The sequence below is a fragment of the Phyllobates terribilis genome, unplaced genomic scaffold, assembly GCF_046119375.1.
Source record: "Phyllobates terribilis strain yellow unplaced genomic scaffold, ASM4611937v1 Scaffold_2__4_contigs__length_985480577, whole genome shotgun sequence".
Classification (NCBI taxonomy): Eukaryota; Metazoa; Chordata; class Amphibia; order Anura; family Dendrobatidae; genus Phyllobates; species Phyllobates terribilis.
This window is the reverse complement of record NW_027362762.1, coordinates 952,446,036-952,465,647: the sequence shown is the minus strand read 5'-3', so window position 1 is coordinate 952,465,647 and position 19,612 is coordinate 952,446,036. Positions and strand designations below refer to the sequence as shown.

General features: G+C 45.1%; 1 protein-coding gene across 2 annotated transcripts in view; it reads right to left on the bottom strand.

The window, feature by feature from the left end:
- MPZL1 (myelin protein zero like 1) overlaps positions 1–19,207 on the bottom strand; it is a 31,962-nt gene extending 12,755 nt beyond the window's left edge. For both annotated transcript variants that reach the window (XM_073668568.1, XM_073668569.1), the window contains exons 1-4: positions 19,049–19,207; positions 4,087–4,253; positions 3,682–3,895; positions 3,465–3,600 (exon numbers count right to left, since the gene is read on the bottom strand). In XM_073668568.1, the coding sequence (XP_073524669.1) occupies positions 3,465–3,600; positions 3,682–3,895; positions 4,087–4,253; positions 19,049–19,118 (587 nt within the window). In that variant the 5' untranslated portion in view covers positions 19,119–19,207. The remainder of the gene's footprint in view (positions 1–3,464; positions 3,601–3,681; positions 3,896–4,086; positions 4,254–19,048) is intronic.
- Positions 19,208–19,612: the final 405 nt, after the last annotated feature.

Below are 19,612 nucleotides of genomic sequence, written 5' to 3'. Positions count from 1 at the left end.
ACAAAAAAACCTGGGAGAGGCTTTCAAGTAATTTTTCAGGCATTTTTTTGGTGGGGGTGGGGGTGGGGGAGGAGTGGACCTGCTTCAGGCTATGTGCCCACGAAGCAGAAATGCTCTGGATTTTTTCCATTTCTCCCTGGCAGAAAAAACGCATGCGGATTTTACATGCGTTTTTCCTGCCAGGTAGAAGCGTTTCTGAAGCGTTTTTTTGCATGCGGGTTATCAAGCGCTTTTCCAAGCGCTTGGTCACACTATATAAATCCATGGAACCGGCATGGAATTATATAGTGTGACCAAGTTAATAGTTAAAAAAAGAATAAAAATGGTAAAAAAAAAACAAAACATTATACTCACCTTCAGATGGCCCCCGGTCTTCTCTCCGCTGCGTCCGGTGTCTTGGGCGGCTTGCGGTGGTGTAAAAGGACGACGTGAGCGGTCGCGTGACCTGTCACATGACTAAATGACATCATGGAAGGTCCTCTTACACCATCACGAGCCGCCGGGAGCATCAGAAGGTGAGTATAATGTATATTTTTTATTTTAATTTTAATTTTTTTTTTTAACAGGTACTATGGTACCCGGGTCTGGAGGAGAGTCTCCTCTTCTCCAGACCCGGGTACCATCCGCACATTGAATCGCTTAATATCCGCACGTGCAGTCATACAGATATTAAGTGATTCAATGCAAGTCAATGGCGGCAATTACGCCACGTTTACGCAAAAATAATGGACATGCTGCGGATTTTTAAGCAATAATAATCCGCAGCGGAAATTTCCGCAGCATGTGCACAGCACATGCGGATTATCATTGGGGACCATGGGGCACGAATTACCAAGAGTTTTCGCTGCGGAAGTAATCCAGCAATATATATCTGATATAATTTCCAGCATGCAGGTTTTTGGTGCAAAAAAAAAAATGCTGCAAATACGCAAGGTGTGCACATAAGCCTTAGATTGTAGCAAAACTATACGGCAGCTCAGGATGTGACTGGAGCATAATTAGCACAAATCAATGTTAGCAGATGAAATCTGTCAGGAGTATTGCTTTATTGTACACTGCTTGCCAACGGGCTCCATTCTGCAAACGACTATGTTAGGGGATGTCCTGTCATGTCTGAGTGTTCCCCTCTTCTACGTGTTCAATGTGAATTATGGTCAGAGGAGAAGTCTACGCATCGTCGGCACCTTCTGAGCAAATCAGGTGATAAGAGCTTCTCAGAAGCTGCCCATCAGCAGTAGATTGGGCTACTGGCTGCCTAAGCCTCCAACGGCCGATGCTCATCACTATGGACCATATGGACCACGTACTAGAAGCACAGCAGGAAACAGGTGGGAAAACAACACGGGGAGATAAGAGCAGCACACCGGGGACAGGAAGCGGTTAACAGTTAAGCAGAACACAGTATATAAGTACCAGCCTCGAGAGCGGAGGAGTCACAGACACCGGCTACAAGGCCTTAATCCACCGTCTACATCGTATAGGGGCTCTGTAAGGGAGAGCGAGAGACTGGCATTGCGTGCAGATGGAGGAGGAGGAGGAAGGGTCCCGGGATCATGCATCTTCCAACAGGACCGAGGATCAAACTTGTTTAGTGGTTTATGATGGAAGAAAGCAGTAAAAGACCCCCGAATCACCAAGCCATGCAAATCCCCCCAGATTAATACGAGCATCTGTTCATGCATGCTCCACGTCCAGGTCACTGCAGATCGCTTTGGCAGATAAAAGGGTGTCCCTGATAGAGAACTCGTCAATATGAAGGTACGCCCAAACAGACCATAAGAAGCAGATTTCACTCTTGTTTTTGGGTTGGACTTATAGGGTCACCCTCCCACCATAGATCTGTAATGAGGAAAACTACCAGAAGTGAGCGGCAGCCGATGACGTTGGGACTCGCACACCTGCTGAATAAGTGTGCACGATCATCGGGAATCGTGATTGTGACCCCTTTATTAGGCTAGGACCCGTGTACAATACCTGGCGAATAAGTGCACAATCATCTTGACAAAAGGTGGGAGTCATATCGTCATCGGTGCCGCTTCTGGACGTCACCAGATAATTCCTTTTAAAGGGATTATGCCATTAACCATTGTTATTAAAAGGATAAGTGTATGGCTGCTGCTGGATCCTGCTGCCGAGACCCCCGTTGATCCCGAGAACGGGTGAATGGGGCGGTAGTGAGCGTATGTGACCACCTCTACTATAGACAGTGAATGGGGCGGTAGTGAGCATGTGCGACCACCTCTACTATAGACAGTGAATGGGGCGGTAGTGAGCATGTGCAACCACCTCTACTATAGATAGTGAATGGGGCTGTAGTGAGCATGTGCGACCACCTCTACTATAGACAGTGAATGGGGCGTTAGTGAGCGTGTGCGACCACTTCTACTATAGACAGTGAATGGTGCGGTAGTGAGCATGTGCGACCACCTCTACTATAGACAGTGAATGGGGCAGTAATGAGCATGTGCGACCGCCTCTACTATAGACAGTGAATGGGGCGGTAGTGAGCGTGTGCGACCACCTCTACTGTAGACAGTGAATGGGGCAGTAATGAGCATGTGCGACCGCCTCTACTATAGACAGTGAATGGGGCGGTAGTGATAGTGTGCGACCACCTCTACTATAGACAGTGAATGGGGCGGTAGTGAGTATCTGCAACCACCTCTACTATAGACAGTGAATGGGGCGGTAGTGTGCATGTGCGACCACCTCTAGTATAGGCAGTGAATGGGGCGGTAATGAGCGTGTGGGACCACCACTACTATAGACCGTGAATGGGGCAGTAGTGAGAGTGTGCGACCATCTCTACTATAGACTAAACATGTTCATTACTGCTCTACAGAATTTGGGACCCCCCGCTCTCAGGACCAGTGAGGTCCCAGTGATCATACACCCTTCTATTATATAGCTTGTTAATGGGACAACCCCTTTAAAACAGTTCATATAAGTGATCTCCAGGATGTGCCATCCTGCTGACATGCCAGATGAAAGGGGGCACAGTGCCAAATGAAATATCAAGGATCATTCTGCCACTCCCAACCAGTTGCCTGGCAAGTAGTACAACTCCTTCCACAGCACCTGGATGGGAGTGTCTCTGTGCAGGAAACATGCCCCCAAGATGGGCAAGTGATGGCACATCCCAGCGATGTTTTTCCAACCGCTGCCCTCCCTCCTTTGTGGTTTTCCTGTAACGGACACAAACAATACAAAAGGCCAAAATGAGACACGCAAAAGTAACATGCAAAACACTTCTGCAAAAAAAAATAAAACCACAAAGCACTGCCAGGCGATAGGCTCATCTTTACCCCTATCGGAGCGCGCACAGAACGTGTTCACTCCCCGGGCACATCACAGAGTCGTTATAGGGAGGCAAAACCTTGTGTACTGTAGAAACAGCTCAATAATGAACAGATTAATAAATGTGCATCGTATACAACATACAGACATGGACAGGAGGAACTCACCCGGTGTAATTCTGTTTAGACCTTTTCTTTTTAGTGATAACCACTGCAAACACAATGATGGCAATGACAAGTAAGCCGCCGATAGCCGCGCAGATCATGCCGACCAAGAAGGGGACATTGGACGCAGGGAGATTATCTGGAAGACAAAACACAGAGCCTTAAAGAGACGAACAAATCTATCAAATGCTGGCAAGTCTGCCCAGGAAAACCCGCTCACCCTTCTCCACGACCCGCAGCTTTATCTGCTTGGGGGTATTGAGAATATCTGGGGGATTCATGACGGCGCAGCTGTAGGTGCCGTTGTCCTTGAAGGTAATCTTATCGATCTTGATAGACACGTCCTTATTATTGATGTCTCCGGCCCAGGTCACCCGATCTTTAAAACGTGGCGGAACACCGGGGAACTCCTTCCCGCCGATGAAGTAGAAAATCTAAAAAAGGAGAAGTGATCAAACAGACAAAAACGGCACCGATGATGTCACGCCTGGTGTCATCGCGAGGACGCCCACACGGCGGCCCAGTGCCGTCGCAAGGAAGTGTGCACGATGGTCGAGTGTCATCATGCTGCAGCCAGGAAGCGTGCAAAACAGGTAGGTATCGCCACACCGCCACCAGGACTTACCACGACACCCCCCGAAGTGGAGCCTTCCTCAGCGTACGTCCACGTGATGGAGGTCGTGACGCTCGTCACCTCTGTAGACTTGAAAGTGCAAGGTAGTTTTGCGTACGTGCCGTTCTCGACGAATAATTCGCTCGGTACGTAGACTTCCAAAGCACCCGCATAATGCACTGAGGAAGAAAAGAAGGGAAACATCCAATGAAATATCCACAAAGGTAGAAAGCTCTCCCTAATCACCTGTCATAAAAACGAGCAGTACAAATTCTGGCAATTCAGTGTCCGGTGACCAATAATTGTAGTTTTCAGTCCACGAGAGGTAAAGTTACAACATTTACCACCTCTTTGTAAGCAGTAAGTCCTTAGGACATTGCTGGAAAGAAGGTTCAAAACACACATTTAAAAGTAATAGTCCAGGATTAGACTTGCCATTTTGCGGAAATTTTGTTATTACGACATTCATTTTATGGTACAAATGACCCGGTAACATATTCTCCAAGACAGTACTATTACAGCAATACTAATTTCTTCAATTTCATTTATTTTATTTTTATTGGCAGTATGTAATAAATCACAATCCATTATAAAGCCCAACCTGAGACTGGGGTTTACAAAAAGACCGACTAGCCACAATGGCCAAAACATCAGCAGTCTGCGATTACGTCACAATGAAAATGTCGGGTGAGCGACGGACACCCCCCGATACTGTGCGCCTTAAATACCGCTGTCAGAAACAGCAGCAAACGGGCTTTGCTCCAATCGCTGCCATTACAGGCAGATGCCGGCTGCATAACAGCACCGGTGCTCACCCTGACCCGACCTGTGAAGGGGTTTCAGAGACTGCTAATGGACCCACTATGTTTTAAGTTATCTTCTGGTGTCTCCTTTATGAAGGAGACTGTACTAAACCCCCCCCCATCTGTACACTAATCCTCCAGGTATGGAGCATATCCAGCATTACATGACGCCTTACGGCGAGGGAGCGCAGGCTGGCTGCAGCCGTGCTGGGAGGAAGCATCTGGGTCGTATAAAATCCACCAGGAATAAATATAACATTATTATAAATCCATGACGTGTGGGGGTCCGGCCGCACCAACCACACAGAACATAGGTGTAGATAGCGGCAACGAACGTGACCCAGGCCCTGTTCAGATGCTCATGACGAACGCAAATATATAAAATTTAAAGTGAATAATAAAGCAACTTTCCAAAAGGGCTAAAGAAAAAATTACCTATAGTTTGGTGTCTACAGCTCCTACGCAGCTTATGTGTCTCCATGGTAACAGATGGCGATCATTCTGTGCAGCCCAACCCTAGAGTATTTTAGTAAGATTTAGAGGACAGGAAGTAGAGAACACGACTGCAGCGTCAGACTACACAGGGTTTGTTTGTAGTCTGTTGCCATGGAGACACAGATCAGCATGGGAGCTGTAGATAGAAAAACCGTAAGACATTTGTGATGAAGACTTATTGCAATGTTGCATGGTTTTATTATTTTAAGCATTGTGGATGAGGAATTTTCCTTTAAGAACTTGTTTAAATAATTCCTCTCAAGTCAAGTAGTAACTTTTTGATGTAATAATTTATTTCAGTTTTCAAAATGGAGGTTTTCCTTTGGGTTGCCATGGCTACACCCAGGGCCATTATATATGTATACAGTTCCTCTTCTGTACACATAAAATACTCTAATGGGTGATACTTTGCAAGCAAGTGTTAGATAAAAAAAAAACAAGTTATGCAAAAAATTACACATAAAAGAAACAACTGCAATGGAGATAAACTCAAGTCTTGAACTGTAGCCACGGAAACCAAAAGGGAAACCACCATTGTTTACACTGCAGGCTGCATCCACAATCTATAGAATTAAAATTTCCACAAACCACTATCAGGGTTTTTTTTTTGTGGGGAGGGGGGGGTATCAATTTATCCAAGGTTGACAACCCCTTCACTTCTCTCTTATTTCCATATGTAACCTGTAAAATGCTTTATCTGATCTTATTGCAGGAACTAAGGCCCTGTAAGAAATGCTTTATTTTCGGCTGGACCGACGTTGGCTCCTCCCTGCTGTAACTCGTTACTCACTTATCCAGCGACATGTAACAAGCTTTCTTCAAATTACTACAAGAAATACAGAATAAACATAAAAAGGAAAAAAAAAAAAAAGTTTATGAGTAACATCATCTGCAGATTAGTCACCGCTGCCAGGAAAGAGCGGCCCCCCGACAGTGCATGAATCAGAGCATATGATGGCCGGGGGTCTCATCTATGGCCTCCTGCAAGCACACGGCCTTAATGTTCTAGGTGGGCCCTTACATGGACCCTGTCCGGCAGCCCTGGACAAGATTTATTTTGCTTCCTGCATATGGCGGCAGAGCGCTACCACACGTCACATCCTGCATCAGCTTCTGAAGAATTAGGCTGCCAATAGGTGGAGCCAGTGCTGCTCTGACCAGAGAGGTGTCTGTCCGGAAGCAGCCGATGCACTGGTCTGACTAACTAGAGAGAATTGGGCATGGAGGTGGAGAGCTCTGCTGTCACTACAGGGGGAAGAAGGGTGGCCCTACTGTGGCTACTCCGCGGAGGAAGAGGGGTGGCCCTGCCATCACTACTGGGGAGGAAGAAGTTCTGCTGTGGCTACCCAGCAGGGGGAAGAAGGGTGGCAATGCTGTCACTACTAGGGGGGGAAAGCTCTGCTGTGGCTACGCAGCAGGGAGAGGGAGGCCCTGCCGTCACTACTGGGGGGAGGAAGGTCTGCTGTGGCTACCCGGCAGGGAGAAGAAGGGTGGCCCTGCCGTCACTACTGGGGGGAGGGGGGGGGGGTTCTGCTGTGGCTACCCGGCAAGGAGAAGAAGGGTGGCCCTGCCGTCACTACTGGGGGGAGGAAGTTCTGCTGTGGCTACCCGGCAGGGAGAAGAAAGGTTGCCCTGCCGTCACTACTGGGGGGGGAGGAAGTTCTGCTGTGGCTACCCGGCAAGGAGAAGAAGGGTGGCCCTGCCGTCACTACTGGGGGGAGGAAGTTCTGCTGTGGCTACCCGGCAGGGAGAAGAAAGGTTGCCCTGCCGTCACTACTGGGGGGAGGAAGTTCTGCTGTGGCTACCCAGAAGCGGTAAGAAGGGTGGCCCTGCCGTCACTACTGGGGGGAGGAAGGTCTGCTGTGGCTACCTGGCGGGGAGAAGAAGAGTGGCCCTGCCGTGGCTACCTGGTGGGGTAAGAGGGTGGCCTGTTGGGACTACTGGGGAAACCTTGTTTTTATTGCCTGTTGCGGAAAGGTGACAACTTGGCTGACATTACTAAGGAGGTGCTTGCTGCTATATCTATTGATAACATGGGGGGCTGACGACTAGGTAAGTGAAGGAGAAAGAATAGGGCACCTTTTAGAGTAAATTCACACTGTGTGGAACCCACAGCTATCATATTATTGGTTTGTGCAAAAGATTCAAAATGAAAAGTTGCAGCTGTGAATAATAAAAAAAAAAAAAAAAAAAAAAAAAAGAAGTGGTGTCATCGCCTGACAGCTGCGACCCAGCAGAGGCCAATGGGAAAGTTACGCAGTTGTGGCAGGAGTCACGATTTGTGGAACATACTTAAAAACCACATGCGTGAATAACCTGGTGGAGCCGCAGTAGTGTCATACACAGATGTCAATGGAGGAAAACTCATGTGGCTGTCAGGATATGCTGGGAGTTGTAGTTTCACAGTTTGAAGACGCAGCAATACTATCACTGCTGAAACCCCTTTTAGCTCCAAGGCTAATCTGCAGATAACAATGTGCTATGCAGGGCGATTATATAAGGCAGGGGTCAATTATCAGAGTCAGAGGTTTCAGTCACCACTGAACAAACCGAGACTCTCAGTAATCTAAGTGAAACCGCAGGTAATTACGGCACCAGATAAGATGTACAATCCAGTGACGCTTGTCCATTACTCTTCCAGCCTCACTCGTTCTTAAAGAGCCCCGAGCTTGAACTAATCTGCTGGCAAAACTCCCGAAAAACAAGTATAAACGGTGCAGAAAAAAATGAGAACTCAAGAAACATTCGCTGTATAAGCTGCTGTGGTTTCTGCCCACAATACAGTTTCAAGTCAGCTTGTGGCGGCTCCACGTGGCCTTAGATCACCAGACGGACCCCTTCCACCTATAACAGCGTTTTTACCTTTATTTTATCAATAGCCAAGCAGCATTTTTGATGCCATATACATGAACACAATCACCCAAACTCCCGTCCCATTCAAGAGAACAGGAGGTGGGCACCATATGCCCGACAGGTTTCCATGTGTCCAGGCCAGCACCTGGAAATGCTAAGTCATCGGGCCCCCCCCCTAATACAGAAGTAAAAGTTGCCAGAGAACAGCTCCTGCCCATAATAAGATTTATCATGGTGTAAATAGAATGAAAAATAGTTTTAGTTTTTCCGGCACTCACTAGGCTGTAAAAAATTACCATGTTCTAAAGGTCAGTACCATCACACCAATGACACATTTATATAGATTCTTATTTTATTATTTTGCTACCGTTGCAGAACTAGTTTTTTTTTTTTTAAAAAATTGTCCAATGTAAAATATTTTCCAATGGGAAAAAGGTTTTGTTTCTATTTTACTTTTTCCTTTGGGACGTGGGGATTTTTCTTTACTTGGTGATGCCTTACATACCGTAATCCACCACAATACGTCTATATTTACACTGGCGGTACTGTATCCAGCAGAATGACATGGCAGGACCCTCAGAACCTGGGGTTCTTCAACCCCATTACTTCAATTACTGTCCCGTGTTGTAATGGAAAATGAAAAAAAAAAAAAAAAAAATGTTGCAGTGGGCACTTTCACCGCCACTTTTTTTTTTTTCCTTTTCCCATAGCATTTATGATGACTCTTCGTTGACTGAACTGGTGGAGCAGCATTCTACACATGGAATACTACCCTCATCAGAGTTGTGCCTGCATTGCACATCTCTACCAGGTAAGCAAGGTTCATCTAGGTCTCTCCTTTCCATCACATCAGGACCTCCCCATGGAGCGCCTGTTTTGCCTTTTAAGTCTCCTGTGTTTCAGCCATTCATTGTCAGAACAGTCACTGTCTGTTGATGGCCAAAATAAGCAAATCCATCTATGTACCTGCGTACGGCCACCTCCGCAATAGTCGGGCCTCTTTGAGAGAGTTTAGCCGGAGTGGGAGGTGTGAAATGTGCGGCCTATCCCGATATACCCAGGTGATCGCTTATAATGACATTATTACAGTAGAGCACAATACTGGCGTTTTTTTCTTCCAAGGTCAATATTGTAGAAGAAGGCAGCCATTGAATTGCAGTCTATGTCATATTATGGTAACAGGTGAAGAGCGAGTGTGGTTCACACCTGTAATACATACAGATAACCCATCTGTCTACCCAAAATAAACCAAAATATTTACACACAAAAAGCCTCCAAACTCTGCAGGTTTAAATGGAAATTCCCTGCACTAGAGACCTGGGGAGGAACCAGAAAGTGCCAATATAAGGCAATAGAAGCGAAGAAGAATCCATAATGCAAATCTTACACGGGGGAAATGCATCTCTATAGAATAGGAAAGGGCGATGACGATGGGTGACTGCAGATCATGTCTGGGACACATTCATTGCGTACTGCACATGTCCAGGAGAAGCAGGAAATAAACATCCAAAAGCATCAAAGGGGCACCAGGAAATGTGATCAATGTCCTATAGAAAGTTACACAGCCAGAGGCTCGGAAAACACAGAAACGTACCCAAAAATACCTCACTGGAACCCGTTCTGTTATCAGCAAGTACAAGACGTATATATCTATGCACAATGCTGCACTACAAGGCAAATTATGACCTATAATAATAATCTTTATTTATACCTATGGAATGCTGTGTCTGTAGACTTCCATGGGTGGTCCGACAGACAAAGCACTTGGGGTATGAGCACATAAGGCGGCCAAAAATGAATTTTCCAAGTAGAAACTGCACCAGGAAATGCTCCCATGTGACGTTTTCCTGGCGGCTTTCTTGTCCTCCGGCGTTTTAACGATTCACAAAAACGTGTCTTGTAAACTTTTTTGGGTGCATTTAAAGCAATTTTCGTAGGAGATTTTCTCTTTTTTAAAAAAAAAAAAAAAAAAAAAAAAAATACAACTCTAGAATTTCATAAGGCAAAAACTATGCAAAAATATTTACAAGGAGCTCAAAAAGGTGTCCAGACATTTTTGTAGTCTTCTCATTGACTTTTCCGGTAAATAACTACCGACGGGTCACTTTTTTTAAAATACTTTGTGTTTTTGGAAGCCGGAAGAGTCTTATTTGAAGTGGTTTTCTGAGTTTTTTTTTGTTTTGTTTTTTTATAGCAGACGCACTCCAAATACAACTCCTCAAAAGACACTGTCTGCACATAGCCGTAGGGTGGTGAGTAGTGTTGAGCATTCCGATACTGTAATATCGGGTATCGACTGATATTCGCGGTATCGGAGTTCTGATACTGAGTTCCGATACTTTTAGAATATCGAATACCGGAATCGGAAGTTCCCATAATTCCTGCGCTCTGCAGTGTCTCTGAAGGATGACAAGCTGGATGGCAGCGCTCAGCTTACTGTACTTGTCATTTAGTGTTAAAGGATTTATTAAAAAAAATAAGTGTTTTCATGCACAGTCTCTTTAAAAAAAGAGCCTGGGAAGCTCCGTGGGTATTACCCCCTTCCCAGGCTTCAAACATCTGCCCCAGCCGTCTGCTTAACCTCCGCTACAGACTAAAATTACGGGGAACCCCACGCCAATTTTTTCTTTTAATAAATCCTTTATTTTAACACTAAATGACAAGTACAGTAATCAACACTATCACTGTACTTCATATATATGTGACTGACATGTTTCTATCTATCTAATCTATGTGTGAAGCTCTATTCTGTCTGTTATAAATTGTCGGGTACAGATGCTGAATTGCCGGCCGGCTTTTTTAAAGAGACGGTGCACGAAAACACTAATATTTTTTTTAATAAATCCTTTACACTAAATGACAAGTACAGTAAGCAACACTGTCACAGTACTTCATATATATGTGACTGACATGTTTCTATCTATCTAATCTATGTGTGAAGCTCTATTCTTTCTGTTGTAAATTGTCGGGTACCGGTGTATGCCGCTGATGAATTGCCGGCTTTTCGCATAATACATTCTACATTATTCTTAGTTGTTTTTCTTCATGTAGAATTAACCTACAAGGAAAGAAAGGGTTTATTTTTATTCCGATATTCGTGTCCCATTGACTTGCATTGGTTTCCGGTATCGGAATCGGCGATATCCGATACTTTTTCGGTATCGGTCCAATCCGATATTTCCCGATATCGGAAGGTATCGCTCAACACTAGTGGTGAGCAACTATAGTATCCACCGAAGAGCTTCCACAGGATGGAAAAAAAAAAACACTTACAATTTATGTAAAGACTAGTTCTCCAGTTTCAGGTAACAAAGCAATTGTAATTCTCTAACATACATTATGCATCATTATTTCCAAGTATCTTGTCACCATCAGGCATCTATGTATCAACCCAAAGCAGAGACTTGGGAAATAAACAAGGAGGGCTTGTAAATGAGGGCAGGAATCAGCGGCTGGCAGCTATCCAGGTGTTTGTAAACTACAACTCCCAGCAATCCCTGACAGCCACAGGAGGAAGCAGTGACCTTGAAAAATGGTGTGTGCTTGCTAGATAGTATTAGAAAATTGCAGACCCTTCCATTATATTTGCTGAAAATCAAATACCTATTCAGGCTTTGTTCACACAATGCCTTTTAGGCTGCGTGCCCACGATGCAGATTTAATGCGTTTGCGTGCCGGCATTTCCGCCACGGAAACGCATTAAAATCGCTTCTTAAGAGGCCTGCCATGTTCCCCAATGATAATCCGCATGTGCTATGCACATGCTGCGGAAATTTCCGCTGCGGATTATCATTGCGGAAAAATCCGCAGCACAACCAATTTGGGTGTGATTTCGCGGCGAAATCGCGCCCATTGACTTGCATTGGACCGCATAAAAACCGGATGTATACATGCGGATATTATGTAGTTTAATGCACGGATTGTACCCCGGTTGGGAGAAGAGGAGACTCTCCTCCAGACCCAGGTACCATCGTACCTGCAAGTTAAAAAAGAATTATAAAGTAAAAAATAAAAAAAAAATATTGATACTCACCTCTCCGGAGACCCCCAGTCTCCTCCCGGCAGCGATCCGCTCTCCTCCACGGCCCGCGGTGTACTGGCAGGACCTGCGGTGACGTCATTTAGTCAGCTGATGGTCACGCAATCATCACCTGACCGCTGAGGAGGAGACCAGGGGCCGCCGGAGAGGTGAGTATAAGGTTGTTTTTTTTTTTCTTTTTATTTACACTAGATGCACGATTTGAAGCAGAAATCTCCTCATAAGTTGGTCACACAATATAAATCCACGCCAGTTGCATGGATTTATATTGTGTGACCAACTTATATTGTTAAGTACTTTTCCAAGTGATGCTCAAAATCGCTTGGAAAACCGCTTGAAAAAAACGCATGCATAAACGCTGAAAAAAACGCTGAAAAAAAACGCTGGAAAAAAAAACGCATGTAAAATCCGCATGCGTTTTTTTCTGCGTGACCTGTCAAATGACAACATGCAAGGTCCATTTACCACCGCGAGCAGCCGAAGAGCCAGCAGCGCTGCCGGGAGCAGCCAGGGGCCATCAGAAGGTAAGTATATGTTTATTTTTTATTTTAAATTCTTTTTTTTTTTTTACAGGTACTATGGTACCCGGGTGTGGAGGAGAGTCTCCTCTGCTCCAGACCCGGGTCCCATCCGCACATTGAATCGCAGAATATCCACATGTGTACGTGTAGTCATATGGATATTATGTGATCCAATGCAAGTCAACGGCGGCTAAACCGCCGCGATTCCGCACAATTAGTGGTTGTGCTGCAGATTTTTCCGCAATGATAATCCGCAGAGGAAATTTCAGCAGCATGTACACAGCACATGCGGATTATCATTGGGGCCCATTGCAGACTTATTAACAAGCGTTTTTTAAGCGTTTCCGCGGCGGAAATTATGGTGTGGAAACGCTTAAAAAACGCATAGTGGGCACACAGCCTAAAACTCAGAAGAACCCAGAATTCTTCACGTAGAAGACGCTCCAGGAAACTGGCATTTTTTTCTGACACGTCTTGTGAGTTTTTTTGTGTCACTTCCCCGTTTCTCTTGATTGTTTTCACCGCCAGTGGGTGTTTTTTTGAGGGTTCCCCCCCCCATGTTTTTTTTTGGGGGGGGATTTGTTTGTTGTTTCCTGGTAGTTTTTTCACTCTATGCCATAATGAAGGAACTCCTAGATTTATTTTTTTTTATTTTTTTTAAGCAAAATACTTCAGAAGATATCCACGCGTCTTTTGAGTCTTGCCACTGTAAAGTACGAGTGGAAAGTGGCAGAAGAACGAACTGGCCACTCTTTTTACCTGCTTGGTGTTTTTAGAGACCGGAAGTGGTTAAAAGATGCTCAAAAGCCTGAACATCTGCACAGCAAGTCGTCTTTACATAGATATACGCATGTTCAACTTTCTGGGCATTTTCCGCCTGATAAAGACGTCGTATGTACATAACCTTAGTGTTCCCAAGGGTATGTGCACACGGTGCGGATTTGCTGCAGCTCTGACGCTGTGTTTTTATGCAGCATCAAAACCGCAGAGGCCCGATGTTACAGCATAGTGGGTGGGATTTCTAGAAATTTACTGTAGCACAGATTCATCTCAGCTAAAAGTCTAGACCCTTAGATCAGGAATAGGACATTTCATAACTTTCCCAAATTCTTATGAAAATAAATATTCCCCACAAACTGCATTGAACTACTGCACCCAATTTATTATATATTTGAGGAGTTGAAGTCGGTCCATTTTATACCGACTCCGACTCCACAGCCCTGAGAAATACTATAACTGGGGTCAATAATAGAGGAAATCTACATTAGCTTCTATTTGGTTGGCACATGGGCAGCCCAAAGACGTGCCAATTTTTTTAAGAGGTAAATAAAAGACAAATCTTGATAAATTACACCCTATAGTGTCTTTGCAGCTTTTTTCCCTCTTTTGAATGGATAAAAATAAGTAAATCCCAAAATACTACAATCGCTTGTAGCAAGTTTTATACTTTTATAAATTCTCTTACAGCCGACATCTGGTAGCAAAAAAACGTGGCAAGAAACTGCGATACAAGACGAATGAAACTTGTGAAACTTATTAGATTGGGTGAAAAATGCTGCAAAAAAAAAAAAAAAAACAAGCCTCAGGAAAAAAACGACAAAATAAAAACCAGTCATGAGCGTGGGATATTAGAAATCTCATTCACTGTCCTGATATTTTTGCAGCAAAAAGAACATTCAGCAACACCATGTGTGAACAAATCCTAAGGCTCATTTATATCAGCGTTTTCTAATCCAGATATCAGCGGTACGAAGAGTCATTTGTCCAATTGGGTCCATCTGGTCATGATGCACTATTTTGTCAGTATTTGCAGTGGAGACGCTTAAAAGAGCCTTAAAGGGGTTGTCCACTACTCAGACAACCCTTTCTCAATCTGCATGTGAGGCTATGTGCCCACGTTGCATTTATGAAGCAGAAAATTTCTGCTGCATAAATGCAAGTCCTCTCCCGGAAAAACGCATGCGGAATTCCGCACGCGTTTATCGCGCGTTTATCACGCGTTTTCCACATGCGGAATTGCCTTGCGTTTTTTATGCATTGAACAAAGGCAATTCTGCTTGCGGAAACGCAAAATTAAATGACATGCTGCGGATTTTTGAACGCAGCATAAACGCTGCGGAAAAATCCGCAGCATGTGCATAGAACTTGCGGAATCCCATTGGGGACCATGGGGTGCGGATATACATGCGTTTTTCAAGCGTTTACGCTGCGGAAATTCCGCAGCATATACGCTTGAAAAATGCTATGTGGGCACACAGCCTTTGCCCCGAGTGAAATAATAACACTTAGGCCACGGATCCACCATCAGTATTTGGTCAGTATTTTTTCTTAGGAGTGAGAGCCAAAACCAGGAGTGGGTGATAAATGCAGAATTGGTGACTTGTTTCCATTATACCTTTTCTCTGATTGTTCCTCACCTGGTTTTGGCCCCCACTCCTGAGAAAAAATACTGACAGGATACTGACTAAATACTGATAGTGGGGCCGTGGTCTTAGTGTTGTTATTTTACTCGGGGCAAATATGCTGATTGAGAGAGGGTTGTCTGAGTAGTGGACAACCCCTTTATATAGTACCTGGTTGACAGTTTGTTTTTGCATTCCCCCCCCACCCCCCCCCCATTCTTGCTGCCCCTCTGGGTTTTTTTTGTTTGTTTTTTAAAAAAGTGCCATACGATTGGAGAGAGATAGGCCTTTTTTAATAAATGCTGTCGGCCATAAATTAGGCTACGTTCCCACGATCAGGAACCAGCAGCGCTTTGGACGCAGCGTATTTCCGTTGCGTCCGATCACGCAGGTAAATCTGCATGTGTTCACTGAACAATGCGGAGTTATCGCATTCTATACATTCTATTGTGAAAATTTCTGTTGCGGAGACCAGCGTTTCCGCAACACAAATTGACATGATGCGGCTCGTAAACCCGCACCGCCAGTCAGTTTCCACAGCGTCAATTAGAAGCACAGTGGGCATGGGATTTCTGTAAATCCCATCCACTGTGCTTGCAAAGTAGAATGCAGCTTTTTGACGCAGCGCAGGTGAGCTGCACCCAAAACTCTGCAATTACTGATGGTGGGCTCATACCCCACCCGAAACAAGTAGGCCAGTTCAGGGGGTCCTGTATTTTTCGATACTTAAGGTAAGACGTTAAATCTTAGGGGATTATATTTGCATTGCTGGACTCCAAGTTTAATACATAATAAATAGTAGTGCCATATCCTCCAGAGCCCAAGCTGCGCTTTTTAGATCGGCTAATAATATAATGGCCCATATGAGGATTCTAACGATGGAGTCCATAGCAGAGAAAGAGCTCCACATCAGAGGAGCAGCACTGGCAATCCCTGGTGCAGCTACCACATACAGAAAGTTAGTACACGGGGTGTGAATACTTTACATATTGGTCAGTGCCATTTTCTGCCACTATCAGTATACAGGCGTCCGTGTGTGAAATACAGACACATCTGTCATAAAGTTATGTGCAGAATTTCTCTCGACAGCCCGTGGGAGCAGCGATGTTCCTTGGGCGTTTCATCATCACAAAATTAACCGCAGCGGAAGTTTTTGAGAAGTGAGAGTAAAACAGCGGCGACCGTAATGAGCCGCACTCACTTTCCCCTGACATATTAATATTCATTATTCATAAAGCAGAAGGCAATGACTGCACCAGCTATGAATAACTGCAGACATGAAGAATAAAGCTTCAGTGTTCATGGGGGGGGGGGGTCAGGCTTTATTCAACATCACAAAAAGTTCATTCTATTGCTCCCTGTTGTCAGCAGTTTCAGTCTGACTAATTTATTAAGAATAAAAAAAAAATACTGAAAGTGCTAGGTAAACTCTGCCTCTTTGATCATTACGCCATACCAGTGTCATATCCGTAGAAATTACTAATAGCTGCTTCTGTGCCAATTAAAGGGTAAGCGGCCCTTTAAAGGAGGTTATCATTCGTACACATTTGTCCAATTGCAACCAAGCATGTAGATTTCCATCTGTCTATTGGCATTTATTACTACAGACGCAGCGGATGGACAGGAGATCAGGAAGAAAGTAACTGGGAATTAGTGAGCAAAGGTGGCAACAGGTAATGCTTTATTTCCCCTGTGGTGGCGCTAAAGAGGAACTGAACACTTGGCACCAGATTCTCCCATAGAGTACAACCGATCAGTTGGAGGCTGGATCAGACTGGACCCCAGGGAAAGAAGTGAATATTTGCACGCAGCTGAACAGTGGGCCCTCGGCACCCCCAGTCCAACATTATTCTGAGGTCACAGCAGCGGAAAAAAACTGTGATCATCTGAGACCCTTCAAAAGTGTCCAAAAAAAGATGGCCATGATATAATCAGCGGTGACGTCTACACCCAGAGGGTCACTGACAGGTGAAGGTTCAAGGCCAAAACAGAGCGTCTGCTGTACAGAATCTTGTGACCATTCATGAAAAGACCCTTAAAGGGGTTGCCCGGAACTGTAACATTGATGACCTATCCCAAGGATAGACCATCAATGTCTGATCGGTGGGGGTGCGACAGGTACGGAGCTGCACAGCACAGCTCCAGGAATAGTGGTCACAACCGGACCACCAGACCGGCGGGGGCCCTGGCTGTCGCACCCCCACCAATCAGACATTGATGACATTATCCTAAGGATAGGACATCAATGTTAAACTCCCGGACAACCTCTTTAAAAGGTTACAAACATTAGTTTTAAATCTTGCAAATAAAGGCCACAAGTTTCAAAAATTTTTCAAAGTATTTTTTAGTGGAACGTTTTCCCATTTTGTGTCGAGTATACACTAGTTTTTTTTTTCCTGATATCTCTCTAAACCTATAGTGCAGATTATTGTTAATAAAATCTACAAAAAAAAAAAAAAGACCTAAAATCACAAATCCAGAAGAAAAAAAAAACCTCAGTGCAATGATTTTTTTTTTTTTTTAATGGATTCGGCTCCAAAATCTGCTTCCAATCCCTTCTAAATATGATCCTATTGATTTCCTTCAGAAAACAGCACCGCTGTTCATACTGCAAGATTTTACGAGAACTTAAAAATAAAAAAAATATATTTCTGTTTCAGATTTCTCTTTTTCCCAGCAACTTACAAAATTATTGACGTATCCTTAGGGCGGGTCATGAATATTAGATTGATGGTAGAGATGAGCGGGAACGATTTGCAGGACCTTGGTCAATATTTCATGACCGCTGGAACCTCTTCAGCGCCTCTTCTGGATTCGCAGCACCATGACGCGCGTGCGAACGCACACCCCGTCGCGCTGGCCATACAGATCAGAAGTGGTGCCGGGGATGAATGCTGACCAGTCTGGTGGATTAGGGTCCTACACATCAATTCCCCCCTCTATAATCAGTGTCGATCCATCCAACTCCCAACACTCCAACCTGGTGGAAGGTGATGCAGCAAAGTAAAATAAGGAGAGAGGACAGGGATGTGCAGACATGACAAAAAAAAATCTCTGCCGGACATCCCCTTTAAAAGGTAACACCTGGCTAAAACCAAAATATAACCTTTAAAAAATAAATAGTTACAGAGCAGCTCTGGAGGCCTGCCTGCTGCAGAGCAGAGGATCACCAGCACAATCTGCAGACTATTACCACTGATAACGTCCAGCCCAAGGACAAGCAAGCACAGAACTATCACACTGGGTCACGTGACCAGATGCATCTGCGTCACAGTAAACATCACTGTACCATCAGGTGCACACAAAAAAAAAAAAAAACATAGGAAAAAAAATATTGCATGATGTAAAGTACTATAAAATAGCGCCTTTCTGCCGTATTTGACAAGTAGGTGTGGTCTCCACAGAAATGCACCGATTGAGACTACCCCTTTAAATCAATTTGGCACAAATCCTGCCAGTGATCCAGAAGATCCCGAGTCACTTTCTGAACAGGCAGAAGATCTCTGCTTCCTGTCAGTGAATGAAACACATTTTATCAACCCCCCACCCCCACCATAACCAAAACGGTTCTCCTCACAGCTGAGGGTTTGTTACAGCAGCAGCAGCAGCACCCAGGGGTGTCAGTCACATGAACAGCTCGGACCTCAAGCTGAATTAATGAACCCCCAGGGGCCACAATAAGATCAGTCACCAGGGGCCACAGATAAAAGCAGGAAACCCCCTCAGACAGAGCTGAGGTGCAGCCCCATTCACAGGAGCCAGACGTGCCAGGGAAAGGCAGGCTGACAAAGGTGGCCATATTACCTCAGCCGCAGCACTGACTGAGGCCGCCACCAGCAGAGGCCACGGAGCGTTACTCACCCGCACATAGCACCGCGGCCAGCACAACACACAGCCCGCACCGAGAAACCGACACCCGAACCGCAGCCATTGCCTCAGGACGGCCACTTCACTGCCAATGTCGGAGGCCCGCCCTCTTCGCACCGAGCTGACTCTCCATTGGCCAGGAAAACGCCCCTCAGGTCAGCACTGATGAATTCTATTGGTTCGGAGGAATGTTAATCAAAGCAAGACAAAGCCGAGTTTGATTGGCTACAGCATGGGAAGCTTTGATTGGTTGGCTTGGCGCGACGTCAGTCAGGAGGGGTTACAGACCACGTGGGAGGAGCGAAACCTGCTGTGATTTTGATGTCCGGTATCTGAATGACGCGGCGGGAGCGGGAGTGCGAGTCCGGGAGGAGTGTTAATTACTGCTATGTATTTCCGATGCCTGCAGAATAGTGAGTGCAGCTCTGAAGGGTAATACAGGATGTAACACAGGATCATCAATGTAATGTCTGTACACAGTGACTGCACCAGCAGAATAGTGAGTGCAGCTCTGGAGTATAATACAGGATGTAACTCAGGTTCAGTAATGTAATGTAT